The sequence below is a fragment of the Crinia signifera genome, chromosome 12, assembly GCF_055691185.1.
Source record: "Crinia signifera chromosome 12, ASM5569118v1, whole genome shotgun sequence".
NCBI lineage: Eukaryota > Metazoa > Chordata > Amphibia > Anura > Myobatrachidae > Crinia > Crinia signifera.
The window spans coordinates 81,133,407-81,151,189 of NC_139228.1; the positions used below are offsets into that span (position 1 = coordinate 81,133,407).

The following is a 17,783-nucleotide window of genomic DNA, read 5'->3' on the forward strand; positions in this document are numbered from 1 at the left end:
AATGCAGGAGGGTAGGAAGTCCTGTATGTGGTATACAGTATATAAGCGCAGCAGTGCAGGGCCGGTGTAAGGCTTCTCAGCACCCTAGGCAAAACATGAACCTACTGTAACCCCCCCCCCCCCATTCCTTCTATACTGCCAATACCCACTTTTCAACCTTTTAAGGCATACTTGCTTAACGATCCGGAATAGATGCTCTCAAAAATCGTGTGGTCTTCCCAGCCCATTGGGAAGGTGGGCAGGAGAGGGCAGCAAAGTAGGAAAGTATGTCCTAAGGGAAAGTATGGAGGTTAGGCCCCCCCCCCCCCCAGGCAGCTGCCTAATGGTACAGCCGGCACTGCAGCAGTGTGGAGGGACAATATATAAGCTTACTACTGTATATTGCATTATTTACAGGATACAGACCTCGGGGGATGGAAGTCTCAGGGAAACCTGTGTCCACCCAGGGATCCTCAGCAAGTAAGTATTCATCTGTTTCAGGCGCGCTCCAGATGAAATGAGTGCTAAGTATAACAGCAGTGATGCCTGTCAGATGCACAGAAATACAACAATGCGCCTACAGTGTGCACAAGTACAGTCTGATTTAGTTCCTTGATTTTTATTTTTGCCTCCATTTACATAATGCGCTTCACCTAAATTTGCTGCACTGTATAAGAATAAACAAAATATATTTGCATTAGAAACACAACTGTAATTGCTGGGGTTTAGCATCAGTATGTACATAAGGCCCTGATTCGGTTTCACTCGCAAAAGCAAATTTTCTCCCTAATGGATAAAACCATGTGCCCTGCAGGTGGGGCTGATGTAACAGGTGCAGAGAGAGTTTTGGTTATTTTGTTTCTGTGCAGGGTAAATACGGACTGCTTTATTTTTACACTGTAAAGTAGATATTAGTCTGAAGTATAAACCGCACCCAAATCTAACTCTAAGTTGCATCTGCCCCACCTGCAGTGCACATGGTTTTGTCCATTAGAGAGAATTTGCTTTTGCGAGTGAAGTAGTGAACCAGAATCAGGCCCATAGTCTCACTCCATACATACTAGGGGTAATTAGGCTCTTGTGGGCCCCATTGCAAATTGTTAAAGGGCCCCCGTGCTCTGTGAGAGTGACAGGTAGCAGTGGGGTGAGTTTATGGAGGTTAGAAGTGCAGAAAGGGGGGTGGGCTGACAGTGAAGTACAGTGCTGAGAAGGTTGTTCCCCCCCCCCCCCCCCATTACAGAGACACCCTCCCATTCTCCCCCAGACCCAGCTTGTATAGGCAACCTCCTCCCCATCCCTGACCAAGTGCCAGCTTGTATAGATACCCTCCCCCATCCCTGACCCAGTGCCAGCTTGTATAGGCACCCTCCTCCCCATCCCTGACCCAGTGCCAGCTTGTAATCTAGCCCCCAATTTACCACCCTCCCCTGGGCCTGGACAGCTTGCACAGATAACCACCCCCATGACCCAGTGACTGCTTGCACTGATTCCTCCTCCCTGCTGGGTCCTGTGACCGCTTGGACAGACGCCACCAGCACCACTGACCCAGTGACAGCTACCCATGCAGCGGGCCCCACTGCAACAGTTGATGATAGAGAAGGTTCGGGGCAGGACAAGTAGGGGGCCCGGTGACAGAGAGCCACAGCAAGACGGTAGATCATGTAATTATATCTTACGTTCATGGGCATATTAGGGATCTGGGCACTCCCCCCTCCACAACCTCTTGTGGGCCCCTCATCATATAGACTCTGCGACAATCTCACACACAGGGATTTCTGTATATTTTATGGGTGCACGGTGTGTGGTGGGAGTACAGGCATTTTGCGGAGGGGGGGAGACACCAAAATACCAGCTCTTCCCCTGGGACCGAGAGCTGGGTGACAATATCCTGCACAGCCCATCTCCTTTCACTGAGCAGCCTGCAGTGCAGACATCTCCGGGGTTGCTGGGTATGTAAATGAAGAACTTATTAAGAATGCGGTACCCGTTGATGTGTGGCGGGATGCACCAGTGGACCTTGGTGCATCTTGCCCAATATTGGATGTACCCGGTAGAGCTGGCCGGGGTGATGCCATCATCGGGAGTCTTTCTGCATGGTAGGTCTGACAAGCTGTGTGATCAGGACCAGTGTAACTCTGGGCAAGCATGTGGCAAACGTCCACTAGAAGGTGCCCATGCATTCTGCAGACCTGCAGCATTTCCTATCTCTGGACTGACCAGGATGGGTATGGTAACTCTAGTGATAAGACAAAGCATAGTTATATGCAGCATGTCTGTACGCTAACATCCAGCGCTGATTAGGCTGCTGTTCAGGTGACACAATCCATATCCTATTATACTTTCAAACTGTGTCATTGTGTAACATATAGTACTAACAAAAACCAATCATATGCTCTGTGATCACTGTGTTCTGTGGTTCCTGCAGGCAGACGCCAAAAGAAAACACCACAGAAGTCAACTGGAAATAAAGGTACAGTAAAATGTTCCTAAATACGACAAATGTATTTGACTCCATCAAACAAGACTTTCCTCAGGGGCGTAATAATAGAGACAGGGGCCTGTGTACAGTCTCTGTATGGGTCCCCTCCTCTCTAGCCAGTAGGTCAACAAGCCCTGAGCACTAGGGTCACTAGTAGGCCCCACAGCGGTAGCGGAGATCAGTATGCAGGTCTCCAGAGAAATGGCACCATGCATATTACCCAGTGATTGGTCTGAACATTACTCTGGGAGTCCGGCAATGTGCATGGTAATGTGTCATCCTTAATGATGGTGTGATAGGACATTTGTGAGCACAATGGGCCTGATTCACATATGGTTTGAAGTGCGGCTCACGGATATTGATGTTCTGAACTTTGCTCAGGCACCAGATCTGTACCGCTCATGTGCAGTATGGGTCCTGCGTCGTTTGGCGCACTACGGCTACAGACTGTCAGTGATTGAGTGGTGGTGACAGACGTTGCTTCCGAAAATGGAGGCGTGCTTCCTCTGTTTTGGAGGCGTGCAGCGGCCAGCTTGTGGGACCCCATGCAGCCAGCTATAGGTGTTGCAGGTGATGCAATGCAGCGTCCTAGGATGTCACGTGGAAGCCTCCTGCTGCATTCTCATACTAGTGCGACCATTGCTACTTCCTTGGAACCAGAAGAGGCTGCACCAGGTTCAGCAACAACTCAGGAAGGCAAAAAAGGCTGGTTTTCTCCAGGAGCACTGCAACTCCCAGAAGTACCCACTTTGCTGCACGCACCATTAGGTACAACATTTTGTGGGTACACATGGGGGGTGATTCTGGTTGGTTTGCAGAAGTAAACTCCTCCTTTAATGGACGAAACCATGCTGCACTGCAGATGGGGCAGATGTAACATTTCAGATGTAGGTTTCAGTTTGAACACACTCCACCCAAATCGAACTCTCTCTGCACATCTGCCCCACCTGCAGTGCAGTATGGATTTGTCGATTAAAGAAGGAGTTTGTTCTTACAAACCAACCAGAATCACCCCCCTACAGTATATAAGCGCAACGACAAACACGTTCTATATAGAGCTGTTCTCGACCCCTCTTAGATTCTCAATCATTAAGGTTTCTGGAGGATCAATCAGATTTTGCTGAGCTTCAGTAGCATATAATCATTTTTATTTTAGGGGATGATCTCAATCTTTTTTAAAAAAAGAAAAAAGTTCCACCTGGTAACCAATCAGCAGCCAATGCGCCTCCTCTAATGCCGTACGGTCTGAGCCTTTCACACCTTAGGAGGGGATGCAGTCAAAATCCCGACGGTCAAAATCCCGACAACCATTGACCGACGGTCAAAATCCCGACACGGTCAAAATACCGACATTTAGAATCCTGACAAGGTCAAAATACCGACATATAGAATGTAGACGGGTGAAAAAGTCTACATGACAGGTCGCGAGGTCGACATGGGTTTTTTCACTGTTTTTTGACCCGACATGTGCCGACAGGCGGTATTTCATGCCCTACCATCCACTAGGGAGTGGTGGGAGAATAAAATAGTGTGCCCGAAGCATTGCGAGCGAAGCGAGGGGCTGTGGTTGACTTCCAACGGTGTACATGTCGACTGTGTCAATATTCGGGTCAAAAAACAGTGAAAAACCCATGTCGACCGAAAGTCATGTTGACTTTTTCACCTGTCTACATTCTATATGTCGGTATTTTGACCTTGTCGGGATTTTAAGTGTCTGTATTTTGACCTTGTCTCGGTCGACAGTGACTAGGTCGATACCTGGAAATGGTCAACCATAGGTTGGCATTGACAGAAGGTCAACACCAGTTTAAGGTCAAAATGGACATGGTGGACACATACAAGGTCGACACAAATATTTCACTTTTTTGGTGTAGACCAGCGAGCCATGCGAGGGGACGCAGTACACTTATACGGTCTCCGTGTCAACTTATGTTGGCATAGACACCAGAAAAAAGACTGGAAAATCTTGTGTTGACCCTATGAGTGTCTACCATGTATATGTCGACATTAAGCTTGTGTCAACCTTCTGAATATTATATCAGCCATATTCTGAACTGTCCCAATGACTATAGAAGGGTCTAAGGGCCTTATTCTAGTTCACTCTTTCTGACAAAATCCTTCTTAGATGGACAAAACCATGTGCGCTGCAGGTGGGGCAGATGTAACATGTGCAGAGAGAATTAGATTTGGGTGAGTTATTTTGTTTCTGTGCAGGGTAAATACTGACTGCTTTATTTTTACACTGCAATATAGATCTCACTTTGAAGTAAAACCCCACCCAAATCTAATTCTCTCTGTACAAGTTACATCTGCCCACCTGCAGTGCACATGGTTTTGTCCATCTAAGAAGGATTTTGTCAGAAAGAGTGAACTAGAATAAGGCCCTAAGCATGTCATTAGGTGCAGTGTATGCCTTGCACGTCTTCAGTAACAGAACCTTTCGGTACACTGTTCCCCGTTCAGCACCCTGGACCAGCGGCCAGATCACTTTGTGCATTAATGATGTCTGTTATCGCGATCAGAAGATAATTGACTCGAAGGGTTGATTGTGGTTTCGGGAAAGCATTTACCAACATGTAAATCATTGCTGTTCTTTGCATCCAATTTATGGTGATAAAATGTTCCCTTTAACATCTGTAATACCGCATGTAACTGCTTTACGTTCCCCTATTCACACGCAGACTGCAAAGCCGAAATCGCCTTTCTTCTTGATGGCAGCAACAATATTGGACAGCGCCGGTTCAACCTGCAGAAAAACTTTGTGGCTAAAGTGGCCTTCATGTTGGGAATTGGCACAGAGGGGCCCCATGTGGGAGTAGTCCAATCCAGGTAACGTTGTGCAGGTGATACCATGATGAGGTTACAGAATGTCATGTGCAACAATGTTCAACGTAAACCATAAAACCTTACATCAGTGCGGTACTGTAATGCAGGACGACGCGTCCGGTCTCTCTCTTACAGCGAGATGCCAAAGACCGAGTTCTATCTGAAGAATTTCTCAGCGCCAAAGGATGTCACGTTTGCCGTGAAGGAGATCAGCTTCAGAGGAGGAAACTCCAACATAGGTGGGAACCAGTGTCACCGGCAATCATTTTGTGCCCAAAACCGCTATTCCCCATTCTGCATAGATGACATTTGCACTTTATAAAAAAGGTATCATTCAAAAGGGATGCAGTTCAAATACCGGCGGTCGGGAACCCCGGCGTACAAAATCCTGACACTGGAATCCCGCCACTGCGTGGCGAGCGCAGTGAGCCCGCAAGGGGGGGCGATCTACGTCCCCCCCTTGTCGGGATTCCGACAGTCGGGATTTCATATCAATCCCATTAAAAAGCCCCCATCAAGAGCAATGACCTCCTGTCACAGAAACACCTGTATCAGAAAGCCACAGGTGCTGCTAATCAGCCCTACCTTGATCACATGCTTTCTTGCTGCTTCTCTAACACGGTTCGATTCCGTTATCGATTCGATTTCTATTAGATATGGACTATTTGACCTGCTCTCCAACATGTTTTTGGGTGAGCTCTCTGCTCCCCCCCCCCTCCCCCCCTTCTCTCCCCTAATAAATAAATAAATAAATAAAATATACATATGGCAGCAGGTATCAAGGACCTCATATGAGTGAATTGCTCAGCGACATTAACTATTTAAAACAGCTTTTTTTATATAAATTCAAGACAGATACATTTAATTAATTTAGTCAGCTTGCTGCTCCCACCGCTCACACCCCAATACCGACAATGCAGAACCTCAGGTGAAAGTGCGACTGCGGCATCTTAGAAGTTCAACACCTGCCGTCTGCATTAACTTCAACAAGAATGCTTTTATCAGGCTTATCCTTAATTTCGGGTAACGGGCATAGGGTTGACAGTCCACATGCATTACGTCGACATGGTCATTAGGTCGACAAACACATTAAGTTGACATGAAAACGTTTTCCCTATTACACCAGAAGGTGTAGTGGTAATAACGGACTGAATTCACAATGTAGAAGGAAGATGTTAGTTTGAGTGAACTCATAACTTTAAATATCTTCGTATTGAAAGGAATTTGTATTTGTACGGAACAGGTATTGAAGCGTTCAAATAGTAAACTAAAAGCATCAAAATAGGAAAGTTTAAAACAACAAATAAAATGCATTAAAATAAATAAGCCATGGGTTGCTATTTTCCGCTGTAGAGGATTGGGTACAGTTTGTCTTTATCAAGGCTTTTCTGGGGGTCCCAATGTTAGCCAGAGAGGCGGAGCAATGACCCCCATTTCTGCATGCACGTTCATTGCAATATGCTAAGCCTGGCATGACCGCGACCCCATGATTGGCAACACCCCTTCTCTAGCATTGGGACCCGTGTGATGTCTCAGCAGTCCTGCCGGCATGATAATTGGGATAGCCTCCACACACTGCACAAATCATTGAGCCGATCTACAATCACTGCCTTGGGTTGGTTGAACAAAGGAACCAAAGTGTTTCCAGCTGTTTGCAGGATTTGAGCGATCATCGGTCAGTGCCATAACTAACAACGATCTAACAAAGTCTCACTCACTGGGCTGGTGCAGTATATGGCCAGATTTATACTCCCAGACCTGGAAGGTACAGGACAGATTGAGTGATCCAGTCTTACTGATAGGATCAGAACGAAGTGACTTACTGTAGGTACCAGAACAATGACCAGACACGTAATCTCACTGATGGTATGACTCTTGTGTTCCCGAATTATTTTCAGGAAAAGCTGTGAAACACACAGCTCAGACCTTCTTCACTGCTGCTAATGGGGTGCGAAAAGGAATCCCGAAAGTCATGGTGGTATTTATAGATGGGTGGCCTTCTGACAACATCGAGGAGGCTGGCATCGTAGCCCGGGAGTATGGCATCAATGTCTTCATTGTGTCCGTGGCACCTCCCTCCCCAGAGGAGCTTGGAATGGTACAGGAAGTGGCATTTATAGACAAGGTAATCTGTAATAGCACAGCACCCATCACAGCGCCATAGAAACATTTCTGGTGTGCACATTATTATCATACAACTCTACCACACAATGCAATCTTACTGCCAGAAGGTCACACAGGCTACAGGGAACATGGCAGCCCCCTAATTCATTAGGTCATTGTAAGTGTCATTGGCAGGTGTGGCTTAGCTCACAGATCATGTCTAGGTAGAACATAAATTTATGGTAGACCAAACAATTTAAAATTTAAAAAATAATTTTTATTTCTCAGACATAAGCCCTGTACACACACATTGATTTGCTTTTGATTCAATGTTAGATTTGATTTTCTATTAGATCTGGCATTAGATCTTTCCATTCGATTTGGCATTAGATCTGTACTTGCATTAGATATCAAACTCGATATCCATTCATGGTACATTGTACACATTCGATTTACTAGATCGAATTCGATATTTCCTTGGCTGCACAGTAGTTTTTTCTGTTCGATTTTGTGAAAACGGGAGCGCGCATCGAATCGAATGTAGATCGAAAGTGACACAAAAACCATTCGATTTCGTTTAGGATTCGATTTTGCTTCTATAAGCAAAATCGAATATCGGGAAAAATCGATGCATGTGTACGTGTACAGGGCTGTAGGTTTCATGGTTCAGTTCATCCAAAATAGATCTGACGCGTTTCATCGTAAATGACTTCATCAGGGGAAAGTCTTTCTAAACATGAACATGTAACCGTTTGTACATTAAAGGAAATGCTGTAAAAGTATAAAAATAATTTAAAATAGTACATACCTAAACCATTGAGGTTAAAGCATGGGTCCTCAAACTGCGTTCCTCCAGATGTTGTGAACCTACAAATCCCAGCATGCCTTGCCACAGTTTTAACACTCCATTATAGCAAAACTGTGGCAAGGCATGCTGGGATTTGTAGTTTCACAACATCTGGAGGGCCGCAGTTTGAGGACCCATGGGTTAAAGGTTGGATCCTGTTAAAGGATAACTTTTGTGTCAATAAGTAGACACTTTATTGTGAAAAAATACCCCGTGTAAATTTGATTTAGGTGAGCATGATATATATAGAGATATATAGAGATAGATAGATAGATATAATATTAGTTACTATATGCTGCACCTAATACCCATTCCTCTGTATACACTAGCCCTCACTGATGTTGTCTGTTCCTCTTCTTACAGCAGCAGCATTCAGGAAGCCAGGCAGGTCCTGTCAAGGCTATGAGTGGGGTGGAGGGGTCACCAAAGGGAGATCAAACCATACAGTATCAATTTTGGGAGAAACATGTAGTAATGTTTTATAAATAGGGAAGAAAAATGTTCTTGGGAAATGTCTGAGACTGTTCTCTGCTCCCCCCCCCAGGCCGTCTGCAAGAACAACAGCTTCTTCTCCTACCACATCCCCAACTGGTTTGGAACCACCAAGTATGCAAAACCTCTGGCACAGAAGCTGTGCACTCACGAGCAGCTTCTGTGCAGCAAGACCTGCTACAACTCCGTCAACATTGCTTTTCTGATTGACGGCTCCAGTAGTGTCGGTGACCAAAACTTCCGTCTCATGCTGGAGTTTATGAGTAACATTGTGCGGGCCTATGAGGTGTCTGACGTGGGTGCAAAGGTGTCCACAGTGCAGTTCACTTATGACCAGCGCTTGGAGTTTGGTCTGAATGACTATGGCAGTAAGGATGACGTGCTGCGAGCTCTGTACAGCATTCGCTATATGAGTGGTGGCACTGCCACAGGAGACGCCATCAACTATGTTGTACGCAGCGTCTTCCAGTCTGGTAGGGCTGGACCTAACAAAAACTTCTTGGTTATCATCACCGATGGGCAGTCTTACGATGATGTGCGAGGCCCGGCCATTGCTGCACACAGAGCAGGTTAGTACATCGGAATATTGCTGTTATACACAGACTCACCTGCTGCAAGAACATTAAAGAGCACTTACTGCATATGGGGGGAAGGGGGGAGGGGTGGATTATAAAGGTGCAGCCTGGCACTTCTTTTGGAGGACAAAGTTACAGAAAAACAGAACAGTACACGCCCGAATGAAGCAACACTTTAATTGCCCAGTCGGGTGCCATCTATAACCCTTTTAAACCAGCATAAACAACCATGGTTTTTGCGCGCTCCTGTAAAAGGTGTAAACGCCCCCATTTAAAATGACCCGGGTCGTGAGACCCGAAATTTTAACCCGGCAAGCAACTCTACACGGGTTCAACCCATCTCACTGTGCAGTGTACACGGGTAACCCGAGTCTCATCTGGACCCAGCTCTGGTGATGTGAAAGGGGTCACAAGCCGAGTCTCCCCCGGGTACAAAATGCGAGCCAGCTTGTAGGTGTAAAAGTGGTACTAGTGGCCGCCAGTGTGCAAAACACTTGAATTCCCCCCATAGAGGCGAGGAGCAGTGTTAGCCTTTTATTATATCTCAGGGATAACACTTTAAATGTCCTATTTATAATATTATTAACCGTTGACTGAAACACCACATAGACTAGAATAAGGAACTGGCCGTATTTACAGTAGCTAGCAATATTGCGCGTGCAAATATTGGTCTGTTACTTGGGGCTTCTAGGCACCCAGAATCCCCCCCTGCATGTGCCACTGATTGGAGTGGAAATCTATACCAAAACAAATACCCATTACTGAGTGTTCCGCAGCAAAGTGATTAATCCATTATGTATTTCTGCGCACTTACAGGTATAACCGTGTACACTGTTGGCGTCGCATGGGCACCTATGGAGGACCTGAAGGACATGGCATCTGAACCCAAAAACCAACACACATTTTTCACCAGAGAATTCCCGGGGCTGGAGAATATTGCCCCAAGCATTATTCGTGGGATCTGCAGAGATTACCTGGATTCACACAAGTGAGGGCACCAGGCTGAGTTCCCCTTAGAGAGGATCGTTAAAGAGGCAGCTTACAAAATACTGGGAAGACAGACAGCCTCTCTATTGGGAGGGGGTAACAGGCTCCATACATTACCTGTAGGCAACAGAAAAACGGCGGTTACACCATTGGTATTTTCACAGCATTTGTTAAACGTGTACAATGTAATCAGCATCTTCTTCCTCCGGTTCTACAAGCATATAACACAATTAGACCCTTCTGTATATGAAGGCAGGTGCACATTCACTGGTAGCTTGGAACCAGTAACAATCTAAACCTGGGGTAGCCAACCCTAGTCCTCGAGAGCTACCAACAGTGCATGTTTTCCAGGTCTCCTCACAGAATCACAAGTGAGCTAATTAGCTCCACCTGCAGATCTTTTAAAATGTCAGTGATTAATGAGTGCAGCTGTGCAGCAGCTAGGTTGTCTGGAAAATGTGAACTGTTGGTAGCTCTCGAGGGCTGGGGTTGGCTACCACTGATCTAAACCGTCCTGATTGCTTTCATCTAGCTGAGGATATATTTTATTGCGCCCACATCTTATATCTGTATCTTAGCAGAGCTGAATATAGAATTAAAGTTAAGAAACCGATTTACTTTATTACAGAAAAATTCATGGATGGGAAAAAGTCAGCTTACAGTTTTGTCCCTGTCCCCTTTCTAGCTACTCACATTTCGTTTTTTTTTTAAACCATTATGTCTTGGCCTGCAAAAATGTCCAATCAATTTTAAAATCTACCCCACACTTCCCATTCTCAGGATATAGAAGCCAGCAGTTTGGGTACCTGCAGTGCAAGAAACAGTCACTAGATGGCAGTATTGCCACTGGGAATGGTCCAAATTTGTATAGTACACAAAATAAAAGTGGTAGAAGACGCTTACTTGAATAAAAATGATCTTAAAAATAGTTTAACATAATAGAAGAATAAAATACTAAATATAAATGTTATGAAAAGGAGCATATATGTTACTGTATGCTTAAGTGAAAGGATTTATTTGCCAGGATTGTGAAAAACAATTTACATTCGCTTTTAACAGAGTCTGATTGTTGCATCCAGTATCTACAGTTTTACCATTTATGAGAACATATACCTGAATAGTACATTTACGTGTATATATATTTATATATTTGAGCGATAACTGAGGATTGGTGATATCAGCCCAAAGCATGTGATGTTACAACAAATAAATGCCTTGGCCAGAACTGTGATTTGTATTATTTCAGAATCAGGAATGTATTCTCGCTGTGTAACATAAATATGAGCTTTCAAACAAAGTTGTAATTCACTTTTGTAATTTTGGAAATCTGACATTACACGTTATCAAGAGTAAAGGGCCCCATATATCAGCAATTAATTGTGACAATTTTCAGATATGGAGATGATTGCCACAATTAATTTTAGATGTGTGGGCTCCCCCTTTTAGCAATCCCAATCAAAATCGCCAATTGATTGCTTAATCAGGTTTTTAAACATGTTTAATAATCTGGTATTATCTGCAGATTTTTTTTTATATGTGTGGGCATTCCCAATTCGTCTCCTTCATCTATTTACATTATGAACAGCTGAAATGACAATCGATTGGGGCAATTTCCAGATATGAAGATGCAATCTTTAGATGGAAAAATCTGCCGATCACTGAAATAAATCTGTAATGTGTGGGCAAAGTCAGATAGATTGTAAAATCCATTTATCTGGCCAAAATAGCCCTGTATCTGGAAATCCATAAATTGTGATTGCTGATGTATGGGGCCCATAACTCATTTGATATTAAATCTCCATTAATAAGATTCTATTCCACACCGGATTTTTAAGCTCACCTGCAGGCCTGATACACAAACTGTTCCAGCCCCCATCCTCAGTAAATATTTTTCCAAAAGTCTCTGTCCTGCTGCACAAGGCAGGAGAAGGAGGGCACTGGGGGAGGAGCAGGGAATGGAGGCTGGGAAGGGAGGTGTGGGGTTCAATTGCTCTCCACCCCACACACATCACACAGAGAGAGAAGGCACTTCTTCAGTGTATGGGAGAGGAGAGGGACAGAGAGCTGTTCTGGTGAGGCAGGGTACAGGTTTGGTGCACAGTAACGGAGGATACCCGCATAGGCAAACGCAGGGGGGTTTCTGGTAGTCTGGAAACCCCCCCCCCCCCCTCTTGGCAAGTGCCTTAATTGATGACAACAATAGCACTGGTATATAATATGATCAGTAGAGCGGCCACCACATCATGCAGTGTAAGGGACAGAGCAGAGCTGCTGCACATACCCTGTGTACCGGCATCTTCTACCACATTTACTGTGTGTGTGGATCTGAGCCCTCAAACATTGCACTGGACCAGAGAGCAGCTACTAGGAGGAAGAAACAGGAGCCTTACCATGAATTGGGATATTGTGAGCTTAGAAAGTGCAGTACGGTTTCTATTATGTTTGTGTATTTATTTATGGTATTTAACCTTTTCCTGACCACTTATTTAATGTTTGAAAAAGCCTGAACTATAGACCATCTGTACAGTTACATGCTAATACTGTATTCCATACATATCCAGTGTACAAAAAGACCAGTATTCAGGGCTTTTACCACTCCCCCAGGGATGGTGCACAGTAGCGGAGGGCACCTGGGTGTATAATACTGATGTTACCTCCTGCACTGTGCAGGAGAAGAGGGGAACAGAGAGCTGCTCTGGTGAGGCGGGTGTGGTACAGTGGTCCGATAGACGGGATCCCGACGATCATAAGCCCAACATCGGGATCCCGACTGTCTGGACTCAGACAGCATGGTGAGTGCAACTAAGCCCCTTGCGGGTTCGCCACCTATTCTATTCTCCCTCTATGGGGGGCGTGGACCCCCACGCGGGAAAATAGCAGGTGGCCGTCGGGAACCCGGCTTTCTGTTTTGACAGTTGGGATCCGGACATTGGGTAAATGCCGACTGTCGGGACCCCGTCCGGCACCCGGTGAGGCAGGGTAGAGGGAAGCTGCACAGTAACGGAGGGCACCGTGGGTGTATAATACTGACGTTGCCTCCTGCACTGTGTGGGAGAGGGACAGAGAGCTGCTCTGGTGAGGCAGGGTACAGGGATGGTGCACAGTAACAGTCGGCACCGTGGGTGTATAATACTGACGTTGCCTCCTGCACTGTGTGGGAGAGGGACAGAGAGCTGCTCTGGTGAGGCAGGGTACAGGGATGGTGCACAGTAACAGTCGGCACCGTGGGTGTATAATACTGACGTTACCTCCTGCACTGTGTGGGAGAGCGACAGAGCTGCTCTGGTGAGGCAGGGTACAGGGATGGTGCACAGTAACAGTCGGCACCGTGGGTGTATAATACTGACGTTACCTCCTGCACTGTGTGGGAGAGGGACAGAGAGCTGCTCTGGTGAGGCAGGATACAGGGATGGTGCACAGTAACAGTCGGCACCGTGGGTGTATAATACTGACGTTACCTCCTGCACTGTGTGGGAGAGGGACAGAGCTGCTCTGGTGAGGCAGGGTACAGGGATGGTGCACAGTAACAGTCGGCACCGTGGGTGTATAATACTGACGTTGCCTCCTGCACTGTGTGCGAGAGGGACAGAGAGCTGCTCTGGTGAGGCAGGGTACAGGGATGGTGCACAGTAACAGTCGGCACCGTGGGTGTATAATACTGACGTTGCCTCCTGCACTGTGTGGGAGAGGGACAGAGAGCTGCTCTGGTGAGGCAGGGTACAGGGATGGTGCACAGTAACAGTCGGCACCGTGGGTGTATAATACTGAAGTGACTGGTTACAGAACCAGCTCCTAGGGAACCAAAGCTAAAACTAATAAATGGCAGTACTTGGGCCTGCAGATTGCAGAAAGGAGGCATCTTATTCATCCTTATTGCCTTAGAAGCTTTATGAGGGTTAAAAAAGAGAAAGAGAACAGAGGAACTGCACTTTATTACAAATGTAATTGTTGCTAGGCACCGTTATTAATTTAAACTTTTACTTCTGTGAAAAAAATGTAAATAGCGTATTTCTCATATTTATATTAAAGGCAAATCCTACAGAATATCCAGAAAAAGAAGTATCTATACCTAAAGGCCATGTCCATTCCTCCTCTCCACATTCTTCTTCATTTACAATCTTCCATATAGGTGACATACAACATGAAGTGTAGTAAGTGCTCTCTCCTGTACCGCGCCGCTGCTGTGGCAGGAGTCCTTGCAATTCCCACGCCTTGGGCTGGGTTGGTGCTTGTATTAACAACTCCAGGAATAAGATTGGAGATTACTTAGCGGATCAGTCACCACTATCCGCCAACACATTATAGTCAGTGGGTGCGGTCACCACTATCCGCCAACACATTATACAGTCAGTGGATGATGTCACCACTATCCGCCAACACAATATACAGTCAGTGGATGATGTCACCACTATCCGCCAACACATTATACAGTCAGTGGATGATGTCACCACTATCCGCCAACACATTATACAGTCAGTGGATGATGTCACCACTATCCGCCAACACAATATACAGTCAGTGGATGATGTCACCACTATCCGCCAACACATTATACAGTCAGTGGATGATGTCACCACTATCCGCCAACAAATTATACAGTCAGTGGGTGCGGTCACCACTATCCGCCAACACATTATACAGTCAGTGGATGATGTCACCACTATCCGCCAACACAATATACAGTCAGTGGATGATGTCACCACTATCCGCCAACACATTATAGTCCGTGGGTGCGGTCACCACTATCCGCCAACACATTATACAGTCAGTGGGTGCGGTCACCACTATCCGCCAACACATTATACAGTCAGTGGATGATGTCACCACTATCCGCCAACACATTATACAGTCAGTGGATGATGTCACCACTATCCGCCAACACATTATACAGTCAGTGGATGATGTCACCACTATCCGCCAACACAATATACAGTCAGTGGATGATGTCACCACTATCCGCCAACACATTATACAGTCAGTGGATGATGTCACCACTATCCGCCAACACATTATACAGTCAGTGGGTGCGGTCACCACTATCCGCCAACACATTATACAGTCAGTGGATGATGTCACCACTATCCGCCAACACATTATACAGTCAGTGGATGATGTCACCACTATCCGCCAACACATTATAGTCCGTGGGTGCGGTCACCACTATCCGCCAACACATTATACAGTCAGTGGGTGCGGTCACCACTATCCGCCAACACATTATACAGTCAGTGGATGATGTCACCACTATCCGCCAACACATTATAGTCCGTGGGTGCGGTCACCACTATCCGCCAACACATTATACAGTCAGTGGGTGCGGTCACCACTATCCGCCAACACATAGTCAGTGAGTGATGTCACCACTATCCAACACATTATACAATCAGTGGATGTCGTCACCACTATCCGCCAACACATTATACAGTCAGTGGGTGCGGTCACCACTATCCGCCAACACATTATACAGTCAGTGGATGATGTCACCACTATCCGCCAACACATTATAGTCCGTGGGTGCGGTCACCACTATCCGCCAACACATTATACAGTCAGTGGGTGCGGTCACCACTATCCGCCAACACATAGTCAGTGAGTGATGTCACCACTATCCGCCAACACATTATACAGTCAGTGGATGTCGTCACCACTATCCGCCAACACATTATACAGTCAATGAATGATGTCACCACTATCCGCCAACACAGTATACAGTCAGTGGGTGCTGTGACCACTATCCGCCAACACATTACACAGTCAGTGGGTGATGTCACCACTATCCGCCAACACATTATAGACTCAGTGGGTGCTGTCACCACTATCCGCCAACACATTAGAGAATCAGTGGGTGCTGTCACCACTATCCACCAACACATTATACAGTGAGTGGATGAGGTCACCACTATCCACCAACACCATAGGTGGTGGATTCTGGTAACTGCCGCTGTAATAGTGTTTCGATAATTTGCCTTTTGCATCTCTAAAAACCATTTGCTTTACCTATAGCGATGTAACCGGGCCCTCAGAACACTATACATAGAATGCAGGATAATAACAGCCCACCTTGTTATAAAGTTTTATATACATACATTAACAAAACTGTACAACATGTATAACGGACATAAGTTGTGCACTTCTCCGCATTACAAGGCTTAGTCACTGTGCAAATCCTCCCACCCTCAGGACACGTGTAGTCCCGTCACAGATCTGTAGTCTATTTAATCAGTACATAGGGTGCTATGGCACAGTCCCGCTGCATGCCCAACATCGCAGTCTGTAGTGGTGGGGATGGCACGTACCGGTCCGCCAGCCAGATCAGCAGCTCACTCCCAGTGATGTCTCCTTAGCGGCTCTGCAGCCATCACTCATGTGCAGGAGTCTACAGAGCTGACGTCCTTAGCGCAGAAGTAATGGACAACCACACCGCTGGGGTACCGAGCAAAGGCGCTGCAAATGGGGACAAGAAGAGAGAGTGTAAGGAACAGCCGGGATGGACACTGTGACTGCGCTATTACCTGAGGGAAGGGGAGACAAGAATGTGCTTTACTACATCATATTCACCAGGACAGAGACATTTCTGCAAAAGATGGATTAGCGCTGCAGAACACTGTCCCCATTGTCATCAGGGGGATTACGGTGTGACCCCTATGTACAAAACTGTAAAAAAGGAAATCTGCTCTGAGTTTGGCCCTTCAGGTGTCCACCACCCTCAGGGATTACATACTGACTGCATGCGACATCAGGCCCTATCAGATAAGTCTGTGTATGCCCCCGCTGACCTGCCCTGGAGCGCTAATTCGGGCAGAAATGTGAGTGAGGGGACTGCGCCAAGCAGTACAGCATAAAGGTGCCATTTGTCCTGTTATCACCTGATTCCGAGGGATCGGGATGAGAAATTAGGTAAAATCAGGCCAAACTGCGTGTGCCCGACATCCAATCGGATCCGAAACGTGGTCATGCGCACATCAATTCGGAGTCTGAGGTCGGACATGCAGCACATAAGATAAATTGTATGTGCACCCGCGATGTATCGCATCAGACTTCCCTTGCGCTGCTCCCCGGGGGCCTTTTACATGCGATAAATGACATGGGATATAGAGCATGGAAAAAAAGGCACATCAGGTCAAATCGGATGAAGCCCTCCCGGGAGCGGTCGGGGGAGTTCAAGGGAAATCAGGTCCGACTGACAACTCGGACCAGTGTATGGGGGCCTTAACTATCTGCTCCACAGTAACACCATAGTACAGGTTGAGTATCCCTCATCCAAAATGCTCGGGACCACAAGCTTTTCGGAGAAGGGATTTACATTTTTATTTTTTTTATAACCTACTTACCTGGTTCCCCCCGATGGTCCCACGGCGTCCCCTGCGGCCTTCATTGAGTACATTGCGCAAGTTTCCAGGCGTACACCGGTGACGTCACCAGTGCACCCGCGCAATGCACTCCTGAAGAAGATCCTGCACTATCTATTAAACATTAACTCACAGGTATAAAACAT

The 17,783-nt window shown here is 46.3% G+C and overlaps 2 protein-coding genes across 4 annotated transcripts in view; one reads left to right on the forward strand and one right to left on the reverse strand.

The window, feature by feature from the left end:
• Positions 1-11,546, forward strand: part of COCH (cochlin) — an 81,190-nt gene extending 69,644 nt beyond the window's left edge. For 2 of the 3 annotated variants that reach the window (XM_083165790.1, XM_083165791.1), the window contains exons 6-12: positions 397-459; positions 2,405-2,449; positions 5,140-5,287; positions 5,420-5,523; positions 7,183-7,409; positions 8,779-9,295; positions 10,118-11,545. In XM_083165790.1, coding sequence (XP_083021916.1) covers positions 397-459; positions 2,405-2,449; positions 5,140-5,287; positions 5,420-5,523; positions 7,183-7,409; positions 8,779-9,295; positions 10,118-10,293 — 1,280 coding nt within the window. In that variant the 3' untranslated portion in view covers positions 10,294-11,545. Of the gene's footprint in view, positions 1-396; positions 460-2,404; positions 2,450-5,139; positions 5,288-5,419; positions 5,524-7,182; positions 7,410-8,778; positions 9,296-10,117 lie in introns of all 3 variants that reach the window. The other variant, XM_083165792.1, reaches the window with a different exon arrangement.
• Positions 11,547-14,201: 2,655 nt separating this feature from the next.
• The window catches only part of VPS39 (VPS39 subunit of HOPS complex), a 37,108-nt gene continuing 33,526 nt past the window's right edge, over positions 14,202-17,783 (reverse strand). Inside the window, exon 25 of the mRNA XM_083165789.1 lies at positions 14,202-16,732. Within this exon, the coding sequence (XP_083021915.1) occupies positions 16,651-16,732 (82 nt within the window). The 3' untranslated portion in view covers positions 14,202-16,650. The remainder of the gene's footprint in view (positions 16,733-17,783) is intronic.